Source organism: Sebastes umbrosus, chromosome 23, assembly GCF_015220745.1.
Source record: "Sebastes umbrosus isolate fSebUmb1 chromosome 23, fSebUmb1.pri, whole genome shotgun sequence".
Lineage (NCBI taxonomy): Eukaryota > Metazoa > Chordata > Actinopteri > Perciformes > Sebastidae > Sebastes > Sebastes umbrosus.
Window position 1 is genome coordinate 7,360,830 of NC_051291.1, and position 16,931 is coordinate 7,377,760.

At 37.5% G+C, this 16,931-nt stretch overlaps 1 protein-coding gene across 1 annotated transcript in view; it reads right to left on the minus strand.

The window, feature by feature from the left end:
- The window catches only part of plxnb2a (plexin b2a), a 147,069-nt gene that overhangs the window by 13,490 nt on the left and 116,648 nt on the right, over window positions 1–16,931 (minus strand). Inside the window, exons 16-30 of the mRNA XM_037761177.1 lie at window positions 16,751–16,846; window positions 14,576–14,663; window positions 13,988–14,151; window positions 11,845–11,993; window positions 11,134–11,269; window positions 6,215–6,351; window positions 5,955–6,131; window positions 5,200–5,311; window positions 3,869–4,075; window positions 3,697–3,780; window positions 2,975–3,079; window positions 2,685–2,821; window positions 2,485–2,585; window positions 849–1,078; window positions 455–636 (exon numbers count right to left, since the gene is read on the minus strand). Of these exons, the coding sequence (XP_037617105.1) occupies window positions 455–636; window positions 849–1,078; window positions 2,485–2,585; window positions 2,685–2,821; window positions 2,975–3,079; window positions 3,697–3,780; window positions 3,869–4,075; window positions 5,200–5,311; window positions 5,955–6,131; window positions 6,215–6,351; window positions 11,134–11,269; window positions 11,845–11,993; window positions 13,988–14,151; window positions 14,576–14,663; window positions 16,751–16,846 (2,105 nt within the window). The remainder of the gene's footprint in view (window positions 1–454; window positions 637–848; window positions 1,079–2,484; window positions 2,586–2,684; window positions 2,822–2,974; window positions 3,080–3,696; window positions 3,781–3,868; window positions 4,076–5,199; window positions 5,312–5,954; window positions 6,132–6,214; window positions 6,352–11,133; window positions 11,270–11,844; window positions 11,994–13,987; window positions 14,152–14,575; window positions 14,664–16,750; window positions 16,847–16,931) is intronic.

Here is a 16,931-nt window from a genome sequence, read left to right on the forward strand (position 1 = left end):
TATTTATTTATTTATTTATTTATTCATTTATTTATTATTTATTTATTTATTTATGAATGTATGTATTTATGCATTTATTTATGCACAATTTTTCCTTTGCATTTCACCCTTTATTTCCCCAAACTTAAAATAAATAAATAAAAATAAATGCAAAAATAAATAAATAAATGTATAAATTAATAAAAATAAATACATAAATAAATTAAAAGGAAAATTAAACAGAAGAGTAAATAAATAAGGGAATTAATACAAAGATAAATAAATAAAGAAGCAAATTAAAACAGAAATATAAATTTATATTACATTTGATCAATTAATTAATGCCTATATTTATTTTTAATATTATTTTTGCTATATTTAACACATATTTCTTTATTTATCGAGGAATTTATTTATTTATTCATTTATTTAGGATTTTGGCAGGTTCAGTCCTACGTATCCCGGCCTTCCTCACCTCCTGAGCATGAGTTTGGGGTTTTTGTTCTGCACGTGTTCGTCCATCAGCTCCAGCAGCAGCGTCCTCATGATGTCCGTGTAATACTCCAGTTTGCCGTGCAGCGCCACCGTCAGCAGGGAAGCAAAATAACCGCGAGATCTGGCGTTGAAGTCCGGACGACTCTCCAACGTGCGGATGAACTGGAGGGCAGAGAACACGGTGGATTTTAAATAAAGAATATTCATTCTTGATCTTGAAAATGGTAGTAGCTACCAGAAAAAAGCTAGTAATAATATTAATAATACTAATTGTTATTTGGAACAGGTGTTATTATCCTTAGGTCCCCATTTTGATTTGATCGACAGTGACAGAAAGACGGAGGACAGAGGAGGGAAAGGCGGGATAAACTCACATTGATGAGGAAGGTTTTACTGTTCAGCAGGTTGGAGAACTGGTTCAGCGCCTGAGCCACGATGGCCTTGCGGGCTTCTGGGATTTGTATTTTTCCAGTGATCATGGTGTCGTTGGCGCCGTCCTTGGAGGGCAGGAAGAAGCATCGGTCGGTGTAGGTTTTGTAGTCCAGGAAGGGGATCCGGGCCTCGCTCAGGTCACTTGTGTGGTCCTCCATTTCAATCATCAGATCTGACAGAGAAATCATGAAAACATTTGAGTTGTGTGTTGTATGATAGTATAATCTCAACATGTTGAAGAGGTGTTCATAGTAAGAGCGACGGCGAGGTAAAACAGCTAAAATATTCTAAATATAGCGTACACAAGCTGATTTTTTCAGGTGGCTATAATCCATTTTGCTGCTGACCCTGTCCACAGCAGTACATTGCTTTGCTCCTGTGCTGGTACTCTTGTCTGTTTCTCCAAACTCCATCTACTGTAGGTAATACACTGACTATGGAGAAGTACACCCGAACTATCCCTTTAAAGACTCTCTGGAAACATCAGACATGTGAAGCCTCCAGCTCACTAACAGAGCTGTCAGACTGAGCTGAAAACGGTCCACCGAGCTCCTCGCCAACAAGACCTGAAGGGATGTTTTTTCTGATGTTTGAGCCAAAGCGTGTTCTGCTGAATCGCGTTGGCAGGAGTTCACATTATGGAGATAAACTGTCAAAGTGGCGGCTTCCTCTAATCTGTGCAACGCAAACATGTGACAAGATGCTGGCAACATTCAGCTCGCTGGACACAACTTTGTGCTGCGTCTGCTGGACGCTGGGAACTGTCAGTCGGGAGTTGGCAATCTCAAAGTTCACTGTAGTTTAGACTTATGTCAACACGATGTATAAATACTTGGACTAAATATTAGTGTTTTACATTAAATATCCGTAAAAAACGTGGGTAGTTTGTTCGTTGCTGCTCACACTTTGTCAAGATATTTTGGCGGTTGCTCTACCTTAAAATATATGGAAATAAAGCCGTTACTGAAGCTGTAAATGTATGCAAAGGGAAATAAATAAACACATTTAAAAATAAATATAATATAAATGCAAAAATAAATAAAAATAAATGTAAACATAAATTAATAAATACAAAAACAAATAAATACATATATAAATAAATAAAATTAATAAAAAATAAACACAAACATGAAGAAAAGAGAAAATTAAAGAGAAGAGTGAATAAATAAGGAAAGTAATACAAAGATAAATAAATAAAGAAGCAAATCAAAACAGAAATATCAATTAATGTCTCATTTTTATCAATTAATTAATGGCTACATTTATTTTTTAATGTTTGTTTTTTTAATGACATATTTATTTGTTTATCGAGCAACTACATTTTCACATACTTTTCTACTGTTATTGTTGAACTGATTTCAATATTATGCATTCATCAAATTCTTTAATTGTTATCTTGATAAACTCAGTTTCAAAAATTTCAGATATGCCGTCACAAAATCATAAAACGTAACTTGAAAGGGTAATTCTGGTAACATGTTAACATGCAATTACTATTTGAATGACAGATAAATGGAAAATAATGATCTTAATTTGAGATTAGATTGAATTTTGAGGTGTCAGGTGAGTGTTTTTTACCTGTGAACTCTTTCTTGCAGCGATCTCGGACGCTTTCCTCCAGATTCTCCAGCTGGTGTTTCACCTTCTCGTATTCTCGTTCTGCCTGCTGACTCTTCCTCCTGTTAACACACATTAAAGACAGGAAGAGATTTAAAACGTATCAACACAGCGAACAATAAACGTGTCTCTCTCTGTGTGTGGTCATCATCTTTTCTAACCTGTAGCAGTAGACGGACACGGCGATGAAGAGCAGCATCGGTACGATGACTGCAGGGATGATAATCGCCAAAGGGATGTCGTCTTTTCTGGCATAGTAGACTTCTCCCACCATCCACTCGCCATGACCAAACTTCACCTGGACGAGAGAGACAGAGAGCAAACAGAATATCTGAGTTTAAGGAGGTTAAAGTGAAACCTCTGAATGTGTGAAAAACACTTGACTGTATTAACCCTTGTTTTATATGAATGATCTAAAGCTGGTCATGTATGAAGGTAGATTTGTGGTTACCACGAGCTCCAGCTCCAGGTCGTTGGTTGTGTCTCTGCGTTGGCGTTTGGATCTGGATCTGGAACTGGGCTGCGATGACGGAGCGTCCAGGATCAACTTATCATCCTGAACACAAAGATGTTAGAACAAACATGTTAGACTGCTGGTATCACAGTAATTCTCACCTTAAAATAACCTACAGCGGTTTGCCAAGGTGTTTTTAAACTTAATACAAATATTTCATATTTTTGGTTCTGGGGATCTGCGACTTAAAAAACTATTTATTTGTTCAAAGTAGAGGGATGTTGCAGGAAAAAGTAGGTGTAACTTTACACCAACTACTACCCAATAACTGCTTTTATTCTGAAAAGAAAATCAAGTCTGCAAGTTATGGCAGTTAAGTCAACTAAATGAAGGTTTAGAAAATGAATGAACACGGAGAACATATCATTTTAAGAACATTTGAAGGTGCAGAATCTGAACTTAAAGTGTAGAAGATTTCTGTTTTTGTCAGATAACAGTCATGTCATGTGGTGAATGGTTTACTGTATAGTGTTTAACGTAACCTAATGCTGCGTTTGTGGAAGCCTGTGTTTCTGCAGCATGACGGCATCACCTGCAAGACTTTCTCTGTTGGTTTGAGACATGTATGATGTGACTTTCTGATACCCTCCATTTAATAAAAACTCCATCTTAACAGTGTAGATCCATTATAAACTAAGTGGAGAAAAGTGTGTGTTTACCTGCAGGATGTTAACGTGACAGGAGGCGTCTCCAACAAACGCCTGGGCCTCTTTGGCCGTCATGGCCTTGGAGAAACCTTTACCCTGATGGACGCAAGGAAAGAGTGTAAATTCAACAGATCTGGAGATGAAGAGCGATATGTAAAGAGTAAAAGTATCCGTCTGTCCTCACAGTGACGATGATGACGCTGGCCTCGGTGATGACGTTCTTGTGGAGCGCGTTGAAGGAGGGTTCGGGGTGGTAGTTGAAGCTCTTCAGCTCCTCCACCACGTTGTCCAGCTGGAGGAAGGTCCGTAGGCTGTCGATGGAGTCGTTCCTCACCGCCGGAGAGTCAAATTGGAGGAACGTGTCGTTCTTACTCAGAGCCTCCTGGACGAACTGATAGAGACGCAGGAGTTAAAAGAGAGAAGTCAATCCAGCTGTGTCACAACGTTAGGTCCAAAGTCAGAATCAAATTATTACAAATGCAGACAAAAAAAATAAATAAAATAGAAGAAAGTTAGTCGTTTCTGCTGAAAACTAGTGGCCAAAAACAAAAATGGTTATTGCAGGTTTAAATATATATATTTTTTATTATTTTCTTCTGATGGTTGAAAGAAAAGTGTTCACAGTTTGTTCAGTGAATCTCTTCACACACTCCAGGTTTTCAGTGCAGGTGTAACTTTTACTTCAGGCTCCCTCTCTCTGCCCTCCCCCACTGTGTCTCCCTCTCTTTCTTCCCGCTTCAGACGGCAGCTTCTGATGAAGCGACGATAAAACGACTTCACCTCCTCTCCCCTGCAGTGAATCTTTCCTAAGAGACTCTGTCACTCAAAGCTATTCAGCGGTGAAATAGGAGCGTCGGCCCTTTTCTCTCTGTTTCAGGCTCCTGACTCAGAAAGTGTCAGATGGAGCTGCAGACCGATACGCAGCCAGCCGATACTCTGCTTTTATTAAAAAATAGATTCGGTCGTCTACCTCTGATGTTATGTAGATTGATTGATTGAACATTTATTGTAGAATTGAACTCCTGGCCAAAAACCAACATAACGACGGTCAAAAAACACGATGGCGATGGCTAAAATGCAGAACTTGAGGCTTCAAAACGGCAGTCCACAAACCACCGGGTGACGTCACGGTGACTATGTCTACTTCTTATATACCGTCCATGGTTCAAGCGGCCACATCAACTTTATCATCATTTTGCGCAGCGGAGGATACTGGAGATAACAGTGTGTGATTCTACGCTATCGTTTTGCATTACTGTTTAGTTTTAATTTGAGAAGAAAAAAAATATATATATATATTTAATCATAGTTCTCGTTTTCAAGGGTTACTTTTTATTTACTTTGAGCTTTTGTTGTGAAAAAGTATTTATTCATATTTATTTATTTTCAAATCAACGTGCACATTTATTTCATAATTGAGGCTTTTATTTCTAATTTTCTTTATTCAATTATTGAGTCATTTATTCATTTATTTATTTATTATAGTGGCAGCTTTTGTCCTCCATACTCTCTTACCTCTACAGATGTGGTGTTCTGTGAAAACTCGTCGTCGGAGGTGTTGACTTTCATCGTGGCTCTCTGGATCAGATCAAAACCGCTTCCTATCACGACGATCCTTCGACCACCGCTACACAAACACATACGAGAGGTAGAAATTAATTTATATACATTTACCCTCAAATGCAGTTTTTTCTGTACTTTGATTTACATTTTGGGAGATTCTTTTTCTTTCACATTTATATGATGGTCGAGTTATTTGAGCAAAACATTCACCAAGATCATCAAATCACACCTGAAGAAAGCTGCCAATATGTCATACAGACGGAAGATGTCTTTACTAAAATACTTTCAGCTGACAGCAGATTAAAGTTTTTGAAAATCAGAATGAACACATGATGATCTTTGCTAAATACTAGTATTTTATTTATCTACGACACAAAAATACTTCACACAGAGAACTTTACTTTTATGTTTTTGTTGCTTTAGTATATTTTACATTAAATACTTTATCTGCATGTTTATTCAAATAAGACTGTAAACTTATTTGTGCATACTAATTTGTAGTATTTCAATGCGGGACTTAGGCGTTTATATGATTACCGAAGGAAAACTGTGTGTGAATACATTAAAGGGACAGTTCACCTTAATTTCAAAGATCCATATGTTGAGTAGAATAGAAATACTGCTCTTTACTAATGATAATTAGCATCAGAACTTAGCGATTCAGTGTATTTTAACGTCTCTAATTTCTTCTATAAAAACAGACTCACCATACGAAGCTGTCCTTGGGGTTATAATCTGTGATCTTGGGGTTTTCAGAGTACTGGTACGCAGCTGCGACGTCTTTGGTGGTGTTTTTACCGTATCTCACCGTCACCGTTAACAGGTCGGAGGACACCTTCTGCCACTTCCCGGTCTCACAGGTGATCTTTGAGCCGAACGCCAGGCTGAAGAGGAGAGAGGAGGAATTTTAAATGTCTCAAACTGTCTCTTCAGAAAACATGAGTAAGATCACGGTAGTGTTGCTTACACTTCACAGGGAACCCCCCCCACGCTGACGGTGACGTCGTCTTTAGTTGCGGTGTCCAGGTCTTCTCCCTCGATGGTGATGACTGTTCCTCCGGCTGCTGGACCCTTCGCTGGGTGGACAAACTTTGGTTTGGGGTCCTTGACAGAGAGGATGAGACATGAGCTGATTGTACTTAAAAGGTGAGAAAGTGGTCTCAGTTTCAGTCACTCTGAAGTAGAGAGGATACAACACGCCAGTGATGCCCATTTATAGTACTTTTCCCTTTAAACACAAGTTACATAATACATACAGGATTTCTTATTTTTCTGCTCGTTGAAGTTCAAGAAGTTTGACAGAAGTCTATGATTTATTCATTTTTATTTTATACATTTATTTTATATCTATTTATTTTAATTATTTTTTTTATATATATTTGTTTTGTATCTGTCAGTTTTATTTAATTTTTATACATTTATTTTATATCTATTTATTTTAATTTTTTATATATTTATTTGGTATTTATTTATTTATTTTAATTTTATACATTTATTTTATATCTATTTATTTTATATCTATTTATTTTAATTATATTTTTTGTAACAGGTTGTGGGAGGAGGTTGGCTGTCGCTATTGTTGTTTGTAATGCCCTGTAACCACTGCAAATATGAAATTTGCATAATAATAACAGAAATATATATATATATATATATATTTCTACACTGTGTTATTAATACTTTTAATTAAGTAAAAGATCAGCGTACTTCTTCCTAAAAAATGAGAAAATGTCCACATGTTGAGTAAATTAGTGAATTAGTCGTCTTTTTCTTAATGGCAAAACCTGAAGGCCCCATCATGCTGATTTATTGCCACAGGTCTACCTTGTTTTGCAACGTATGCACAACACCACCACACAGAAACACCAGTATGGGATTAGCTGGCCAGTTAGGGGTGTGTTCAGTTTGACCCTGAAGGAAAAGAAGAAGTCCTCTCACCTTCCAGATAAAGTTTGTGACACACAATCTTTACTTGACTTTATTATGACTTCTAATTAGTTTTACAGCATCCACTACAATCTGTATTGTTGCTCAGGAGTCTTTGTTCCACCGTTATTTTCAGAGAGAAACAGTTTGTGAAGGCTTCGGCATGAAAATAATCACATTTCAAGAACAAAAGCAACGCCTCAGATGTGTCAGACTACATGGCAGAGACAGAAAACACCAACAAAGAGGAAAATAAAACAAAAACATTAAACTTTAACCAAGCAGAGTTCATTATGTTCCAGCTGCAGGTGTGAACGCTTTGATCGCATCAAAACCAAAACAGATTTTAAAGCTAAATAACTCCCGTGGTATTTATTTAAGCAGCGAGTTATAACTAGAAAACAAACTGTAGAACTTCACCGTGGGGGACTTTTATCAACTCGTGTGCTTGAGGGATATTGATAAATGTGACGGCGGCTGCTGAAGTACACCAGCTGGTTGGTTTCCTGTTTGCACTGGAAGGTTTTGTGCGGCGCCGACGGCGTGACGAACAAAACAAGAGCGGATATTAAATCTCGGCTGCACGCCGGAGGATAAAGCGGCTTCGAAAACTTAAGAAGTCAATCTGTCAGGAGAATTAAGACACAGCAGTGGAGCGCAGCGTGTGAAAGAAGTTATTTGTGCTTGTTTGGAAGCGAGGGATGAAAAAATAAAGGTGTAAATATGAATCCAAAGCGAAGGAGTACAATGTTTTCTAAATCAGCGTCGTGCAGGAGTTTGTTGTGCGGCTGCTGAGAGCATTTGGTTTGTTGGTGTTTCACATTTGTTCTCGCTGTTCTGGCAAACACTAGAATAAATATCCCCAAAGAGAGACGAACTCCTAACAGCAGCTCTCCGCCTGCTAGGAAGTTAGACACAAACAACACAGCAGCTCAGCTCAGGAGGTAGAGAAGGAATATATCTGAAACAGATTCAGTCTGTGAGACAACACAGGAAACACACACACTGTTAGATTTTGGCATATAAAAGAAATAGAAATTTAAAACCCAGATTCACCTGCAGATACATAAACACATGGATGAATCTATAAAAAAAGAAAAGGGGTAAAGCTCACACCTGCACTGGTCAATATTTTTACAACAACAACAACAGAATAAATGACGGCGTTGCTCATAGCGCTGAATTCACAGAGAATTATGAGTCTGCAGTTCACCTCAACTCTACGAAGCATTTTAGTGTCCTTTAGCTCACTATTTTGTTCATTTTACCGCACAAACTTTACGGTTTAGCACACTCTCAGCGCTCTCATCAATCTATCTGAACTGATGAGGTAAATCGTATCGTATGTCTATTAGAATAATATAAAAAAATGACCCCATAGGTTGTTTGCATAAGCAGCTTATTACGACACATATTTACGTTTGTTGTTAGGCGGTGACCTCTAGTGGCCATAGTGATTATGACAGTAAGAAGGACGTACGGGTCAAATAAACCCTGGAACCGCTGGTTGTGTCCCATGTGAAAAAGTCAAGTTATTTTAACTTACAAACGTACTGAATTTAACTTATGTACGTAACTTAAGTTACATAACAAACATATTTTAACCGAGACTCCGATAATTTCCTATATGGATTATGTCAGGCCGTCTCCCTTGAATAAAAAATAATAAAATGTAATAAAACATATATATTTTAGGGCAATCAAAGTTAACGCGATAATAACACGTTAACGCAATTTGTTTTAACGTCACTAATTTCTTTAACGCATTAACGCAACTTGTGATTTTTAGGTTGTAGTGGGCTCAGTTTTAAAGCTAGCGTGAAGATACTGGTATCATATGAAACTAGAAAAACCTAATGAATCCATTCGTACCAACCATGTCATACCATTTTAGCGAGGAAAAAACTGGCAAGGCCATTTTCAAAGTGGTCTCTTGACCTCTGACCTCCAGATTCCATCAAACTCGCTCTATGAGAAACGTGCTGCTGGTGTTTTCTCTGACACTCCTAGAGTGCCAGTTGTCCCTAACCCTAAACCTAACCTAGTAGTTTTGTTGCCTCAACTTAACCAAACTGCGACCGTTTCACGACGTTAACCACGTATTTAAAACCGTGACCCTTACGTCTAGGTATGAGGATGTGTTGACTAATCGTTTCATCGTCAAACTACCTGCAGCGTCGCTTTAAATTACCCAAAAATGTTACCAAGGCAGGAACATATCAACAACAACTGTGTAATCCAATGTTTTTGTCCTTTAGACTCATTAAAACAAGTTACTACGTTTCCCAAACAGCTAACCACGACAGGCATGTCTGCCTGTTTCTGTAGTTTCATATTTCTGTTTTGACAGAAAAGAAAAACAAATAATCTCTGAGGGAAGTTTAAAGTTTACCGACGGAGGCAAACTGCTGCTGAAGCAAATGAGTCATTTTGGTCTCAGCAGTTTGCTTTAATTGGCTTTTTGTCAGCTCAACGGAGAGCAAAAACAAGAAATATGAAAGTGAACAACAACATTTAAATTAAACAACTGAGCCTAGTTAGAGAACCAAACAGAACAGCAGGTGATTATTTATTTTGATCAGATTCATTTCTCTAACCGCTGGAAGTTGAACACAGTTTGGTGCAGCTGGTTGTGAATCTGTATGCGAGGGAGATTTTTACGCCTTGCTGCTTCTTTAGATTTCGCTGCACCACACCAGTGTGTGTTTTACTTTGTTATAAACCTTTGGATGTTTCTGGATGTGATCTCCTGGGTGTGACGTGTCACAGTATGTTCTGTGTTGCCTCAGAAACTTTGATGAGATGTGTACTCAGAGTCTTCAGGTTTTTTTAACAGATTCCTGCAGTTTGAACTAATATGTTTTAAAGAACAAAATCAAGAAGCAACGCTGCTGTATTTATGATGGAAGAGAGGCAGTGAATGCTGTCAAACCGCTGTGTAAACCTGGAAATTACATGTTGAGAGAGTGAGTTCTGTGTTTAGGATGCATATCGTAATACTCTGGAGCCCTGTGGAGTTTTCACAGCATGAAACCGGAGGCGGGAACGTGTATCACGACATCCGTGTGCTTCCATGCGTGCTTCACATCAAAATGTGGAACCACTCATAAAAACATGACTCCACAACGTTACTGGTGATAAAAAACTCCTCAAGGTACCTTAAAGCAAGGGTAGGTAATGTATTTTAGGATTTTTTTTTGTTATATTAGTTTAAATTCTCATAACATCCCGTCAGCAATAAATAAACCAAATGAACTGAGGAAAAAAAGAAAACAAATCCAGTATCTGTGGCTGTTGCAGGACTCTAATAAACCCGTCCATGATGTTGGACACAGTCTTATTTTAGTGCTAGTTGTGCTGAAATAAAACATGTTTCATGTAGTCAAAGATAGAAGTTGTTCGTCTCTACTTTCCCGTAACTTCTACAATATTAGTATTCATTTATGTACATAAAATAACATGAAAGATAACACAAATATTTTTTAGGGCTGTCAAAGTTAAAACTGTTTTGTGTTGTTAATTGATTTCCAAGAGTATTAAATACTTGACAAATCTCCCTTTAAGGTTCATTTGAACAGATAAGAAATGTGCGATTAATTTGCGATTAATCGTGATTAAATATTTTTATCGATTGACAGCCCTAATATGTATCTTTCAGATTTAAATCATCTTTATTTTAGCCAGTACTGATCCATTAAACTATGCCTGAATCAGTCCGATACTGATCCTTAGAGTCAGCTCTGGACAACTTTAGTTATTTGTAACTTAGATATCTAAAAATCTGTCATTTTTTAATCATATTTAACTTCCATCTGTGCCTCTCTTGACCTGCAAATCAACCAAATTCACACTTATTGTGTCAGAAGGTCTGAAACCATACAGATAGTTATGTAATAGTATGTAAGAATAAATACATTAGGAAGCGTCTTTAGTGCAGACAGTGTTCGGGTTCAGACCTACCCGATAGGTGAAGAAGACCTTAGATGTCCCTGTTCTTCCTCCCTCTATTTCTATCTCCACTGCTCCACTGTTGGAGTGTTCAAGCGGGACGTCAGACGGAGGAACTCGCCTCGCCGGGCCGATCTCACACACCACACTGAAGACACAAACACAGGGAGAGGTTCATTAATAACAAGGACTTCCAGCTTGGGCTGCAGCAACGATGAACGCATTTGATTATATGTGTTTAAGTACAAGAAGAGTTGTCATCTTAATACAATTATAACTTTTGCTTAGCAGGTGACTGTGGTTTTTATATGTTAATCTAAAGCTTTCCCCTTTTTTGCACTTAAACATCACTCTAGTAGTAAACCAATAAAACACTGAGCTAACATTGATAACTGCTGATGTTCCAGCTGTGTTAGAAGTCAGCTTCTATTGAGTCAGAGAGGGAGAGGTGATGTTCACTTATCTGTAGTCATTAATTAACGTCAGCAGGCTGTCAAAGGTTCATGTACAGAGCTTCACCTTCACGTGTACCGAGGCTCGTCAGGTCTGCATGTTAATGGAGCTGCTGTTAGACTACCTGGTAGAGACGGAGAGTATCTGTCCTGCTGGTGGACACAGATAGACTACCTGGTAGAGACGGAGTATCGGTCCTGCTGGTGGACACAGTTAGACTACCTGGTAGAGACGGAGTATCGGTCCTGCTGGTGGACACAGTTAGACTACCTGGTAGAGACGGAGTATCTGTCCTTCTGGTGGACACAGTCCACTCCAGCCACCGTGATCTTCTTGACGTCCTCCCTCTTTATCCCCATGTTGGAGCCTTTGATGGTCACCGAGATGCGTCCGTTCAGAGGACCGAAGCGAGGGATGATCTGCAGAGACAGTAAAGACAAGCAGCGTGTTTGATACAGTAGATTATAGTTAATATTTCTAAACATCAGACCAGCAATACAGTATATACCATCTACAAGCTGCACATATCAGCCAGTTTGGCTTCGATTTGATGAGTAAAAGTTCTTTCAGCTGCTCCTTAACGCTTCTTGTTTTCTTGCCAGTCAAAAACTCTCCTAGAAAACCTAAAAAATATTGACCTATTCAGCTGCGGCCCCGAAGGAAACCGAGACGAAACAAATGACTGATGTTTGAGAGGAAATAGGAAACAAATTGAAAAAGGAGACACTATGAATACAACATGAGGGAGAAAAATGAACTGTCACTCTGAAGAAGAGAGGCGATTGATTGAGAAATTGTCTGTTTGTGAAAAGCGGTATGGATTCAGAAAATGCAGAATTTGATCTAACGAAGAAGAAGAAATGAATGTGGAGAGATAGAAATGAGAGAATGGAGATTATTCTCACAGATGGAGGGATTGTATTCATCCCTGGAGTACAACTCTTCTTCACATTAAAGTGTGTTTGATGAAGCAGCCGAAGGTAAAAGTATTCACACCGTGTGTTATTGTGTCAATCTGACTGAGAAGGAATTCGGTAAATGTGCGCATAATCATTTTATACACACATTTCTCAGGAGTTTAAATAACTTTTAGAAGCTCTGTATGTGTAAAGGAGAGGGGAAATAACTTCATAGTATAATGCATGTTTAAAAATCACACAATTGATTATAATTAATTCCATTAAATAAACTAAATAAACTAAATAAATAAATAAAATAAATAAAATAAATAAAATAAATAAAATAAATAAAATAAAATTTAAATTTAATTTTGAAAGCGTCAGGAGTCTATATTTCTAAAAGGCCCAAAACTAATTTTTCTTTTAAATTCTTTATTTTCAAATTAACTGACTTATTACTACATAATTACTGCTGTCAGGAGGTCTGGGCGATCCTCCCCTAAACAAGCTCTATAAGTCTATTTTGGTCTATTATTCAATGTTTTTTGAATGTGCCATATTAACATTAAAAGTGCTAAAAAATTCCCACTGTGAATCAAATTATTTTCATTGTGAGTTAGAAAATGGTCGGTATCTCTGTCACTATCAATAAAAGAAAAAAAAAGCCCCAAAAATATCTTTATATATAAAGAAAATATATATTTATCCTCTGGGATGACTATCGATCAGCAGCTGAGGAAAGATCTGTCTCTGGACCGGCCACCTACAGTAAGTTGTTGTAGGTTATTCTGTTTGTTTGATTCTTGTCGTCTGATTCACTCACAGATACATTTAAAATCATCCTCGTCCTCAGTCATCCATGTGATTACTTCCTTGTGTTTTTCTTTGTGGCTGCAGCACATTTCAGACAGTTCCTCTTCACGTATTCCTTTGAAATCACCGAATGCCACCGTTCCTCTTTTCTTTCTTTTACTACAGAGGATACATTTCATATGTGATTTATGTCAAAGGATTGTCTGGCGTTCTGTAACAACGACGGAAGGGAGAAATGTAATATAGTGGAGCTATTAAAGGTGCTGCTCACAGAGCTTTTTCCTCGTATCTCTTCACATCTCTGCTGTCTTTTAAATGACACAACTAGATCACAGCACTGAGCTTCAAATGCGGAGACTTTGTGAGGACACTTTCTGCTCCGGTGCATAAATGGAACAGGCTGCCGTGAAACCTCTTATATGATGTAACTATTTTTTTGTGGAGTTTGCAATAGTTTGAATAATGTTTTACCTGTTTGATGCTGCACGAATATACTGAGTTTTTGTCATTTTTTACATCTGTTTTATTTGTGTCCAACGTAGAAACTTTATTGGTATGCATGAGGGTAGATACTCAACTATCCACTAATCAACAAGAAGAGGGTGTTAAACTGTCTCTGCACTGTTTTCTGCATTTCTACAATTCTATTATTCGATTCTGATAATATAAGAGTTAGTTTTGTTGTGTGTTTCATGACTCACGTCTGTGATTTCCGGGCTGGGGCACTGCGCCGGCTGTGGTGACGGGCAGAGCTCCCGGTAGACGCAGGTGCGTGTTGCTGCGCACCAAACACACTGGTACTTGGCTTCGGCGTGTTTACACAGACTGCAGTCTTCTCTTCCCACGGAGCAGTTATACAGCACCACTGGAGAAGAAGAAGAGGAAGACGAAGAAGAAGAGGAAGAATTAGAAGAAGAAGAAGAAGAAGAAGAAGAAGAAGAAGAAGAAGAAGAAGAAGAAGAAGAAGAAGATGAAAAAGAAGATGATGAAGAAGAAGAAGAAGAAGAAGAAGAAGAAGAAGAAGAAGAAGAAGAAGAAACATTTAGTAAAGAAGAAGAAGAAGAAGAAGAAGGAGAAGAAAAAAGTATTGAAGAAGAAGAAGAAGAAGGTTAGAGCTTATTAGCATAACTCATCTGGAACTGAATTGGAAATAAGAGAGAAAGTCAAACAGTGTAATAACTGAGCTTTCACACTTCATCTTGATTTATGTGTGTGTGTGTGTGTGTGTGCGAGATTGTGAGCGTGTGTATGATTAAGTGTGTGTGTGTTTGTATAAGTGACACACCAACCTGTCAGCGTGCTGTCAATCTTCCTCTCGGTGTCTCCGTCTTTGATATGGAACGATACGTTCACCTCCTGCTGCTTGTCATAGGTAAACTGCACACAAACACACACGTATTACACACACACACACACACACACACACACACACACACACTTTCCATCAGTTTTTGCATTAACACACCGTCACAAAAAATCCTCTATTTGGAGCTCAACACTAAATTACCTCCAACTATCTATCTGTGAGTCAGCAGCCACATAGACACACATTCAGAAACACACACACTCCTGTAGCCATAAATCAGGACTGTGTGTGTGTGTGTGTGTGTGTGTGGAGAAAGAGTGTGAGGAAACACACACTCTTTAACCACATATTGGCAGTCTCACACTCAGCAGGAGGTGAGGATCAATGGAGGCAGAAAAGTGGAAAAATTGAACTAAGTGACTCAGGGAAAATAATTAGGTTGCTTTGTAGCCCAGTAGGGGGCGTCATCAGACACATGGACGTCTGATTAAGGGCATTTATGCACTGGTCAATTTTGAGATTTTGCTTCCATAACATGTATTCTTTCAGACTAGTGGAAAGAAAACATCCAGAATACACATTTAGGTGTTTATTTTACGACTTTGTCTGTTTGCGTCTGTAGATTTCTCCTAAATTCATCCAAAGTTAGCATTAGATAATGCCTCATTTGAATATTTAAAATACAATTTCAGAAACTTGTAATGCAAAACATAATTGTCTTAATGTCAGTAATCAACTGGGAAAGTTTAATGGTGATATCTATTAGTTACAGTTTTTACCCTATTCACCTGTAGTGTCTTCAAAATGTATGAAATTCTACAACCGTTTTCTCAAAATGAGTTTCTGAGCCAGAAATCTTTACTTCAGTAGCACCTACATCCAACAAACTTTCCAGTTTCATTCCTATCTATATTCTGAAGGTCTTTACAGAGGGGTTTGTTCATACATCATTCATAGCCTGATTTATACAACATTTCATTCCTAAAAACGTGGCGAAAATTGATTTTTTTATGGCTGTTGACAGTATTTTCTGATTTATGGAGTGATAAAAAGAGATATCCCAAATCACCTCCGTAAAAACATTTGACTCTAATATATCATCAAAATGAAACAAGAATGTTCAGATTTCTGTTCTGGAAATGTATTAAAATTAGCACATATTTAATAAGATAATGCCTCATTTGCATATTTGAACGTAACATTTCAGAAAACATGTAATACAAAATATAATTGTCTTAATGTGAGTAATCAAATGGCAAAGTTTCATGGTGATATCTATTAGTTAAATATTTTACCCTATTCACCTATAGTGTCTTCCCTTGACAGTGAATAAGCAGTGTGAGCATTAATAAAACTAAAAGACAAATAAAGAGTTAATCTAAAATCATTAAAATATAAATACAAGTCATAATCAACCACCCAAAACAAAATGCAACTGAGCTTGAAAACCTTTTCTGACTCACAATTTAATTTACTCAATAATTAGCCGCTAATTATTCACTAATTGTTTCTAATCATCATTAATGATACACTCCCTGATTTCGTTATAAACGCCTGGTGGCGTTCATAATCGAGCTTCAAAACATAAACAAAGAGAGCTGGGAGGAAAATTTAGAGCTGCAATAAAGGAGTCAGAGAGAGTTTCTTTAAGTGGACTAAATGGGTTTAATTTATATGCAGAGGCAGAAAAACAACTAATGCGTCAGTGATTGCTTTCTGCTTTCATCTCTGATGATTTCATTATTTCAATGCTTTAGCCCTGATTTTAAATTACAGTTATTTACATCTTGCTTAATAGCGTCTTTGTATGGAGGATCGAATCTGCCAAAATCAAAAATAAATGAATAAATTATATTTTTATTTTTTTATAAATGAATAAACCATTAAATGTACCAAAATAATACTAGAAATAAATGTAGGCATTAATTATATTGATAAAAATTAATTAATTAAATTAATTAACTTTTATTTATTTTTTATTAACTCAATATCGATTTATTTATCTTGTGTGCTACGACGCCAATGTTGATGCGCTTCAACAAACTGTTTTGTCATTAACGTGCTGAGATTTAAAAATACTGTAATAACCCTTATCAGTGGACATTATGTTTACATCTCACTCCACATATTATCCATGTGTGTCCATATCCATACTGACCTCATAACCTGTGAATTTGAACTTTGACCCCTGCTCCTGTGTGACCGGCACCTCCGCGTCCTTCATCAGCTTAGTCCCGATGGAAAACCTCTGTCCCTGGAGACAGAGAGGGGGACGTTACTTACAATAATAAAACGCAGCAGATGATAATAATGACGCGGTTGATGATGCAGGTCTGACT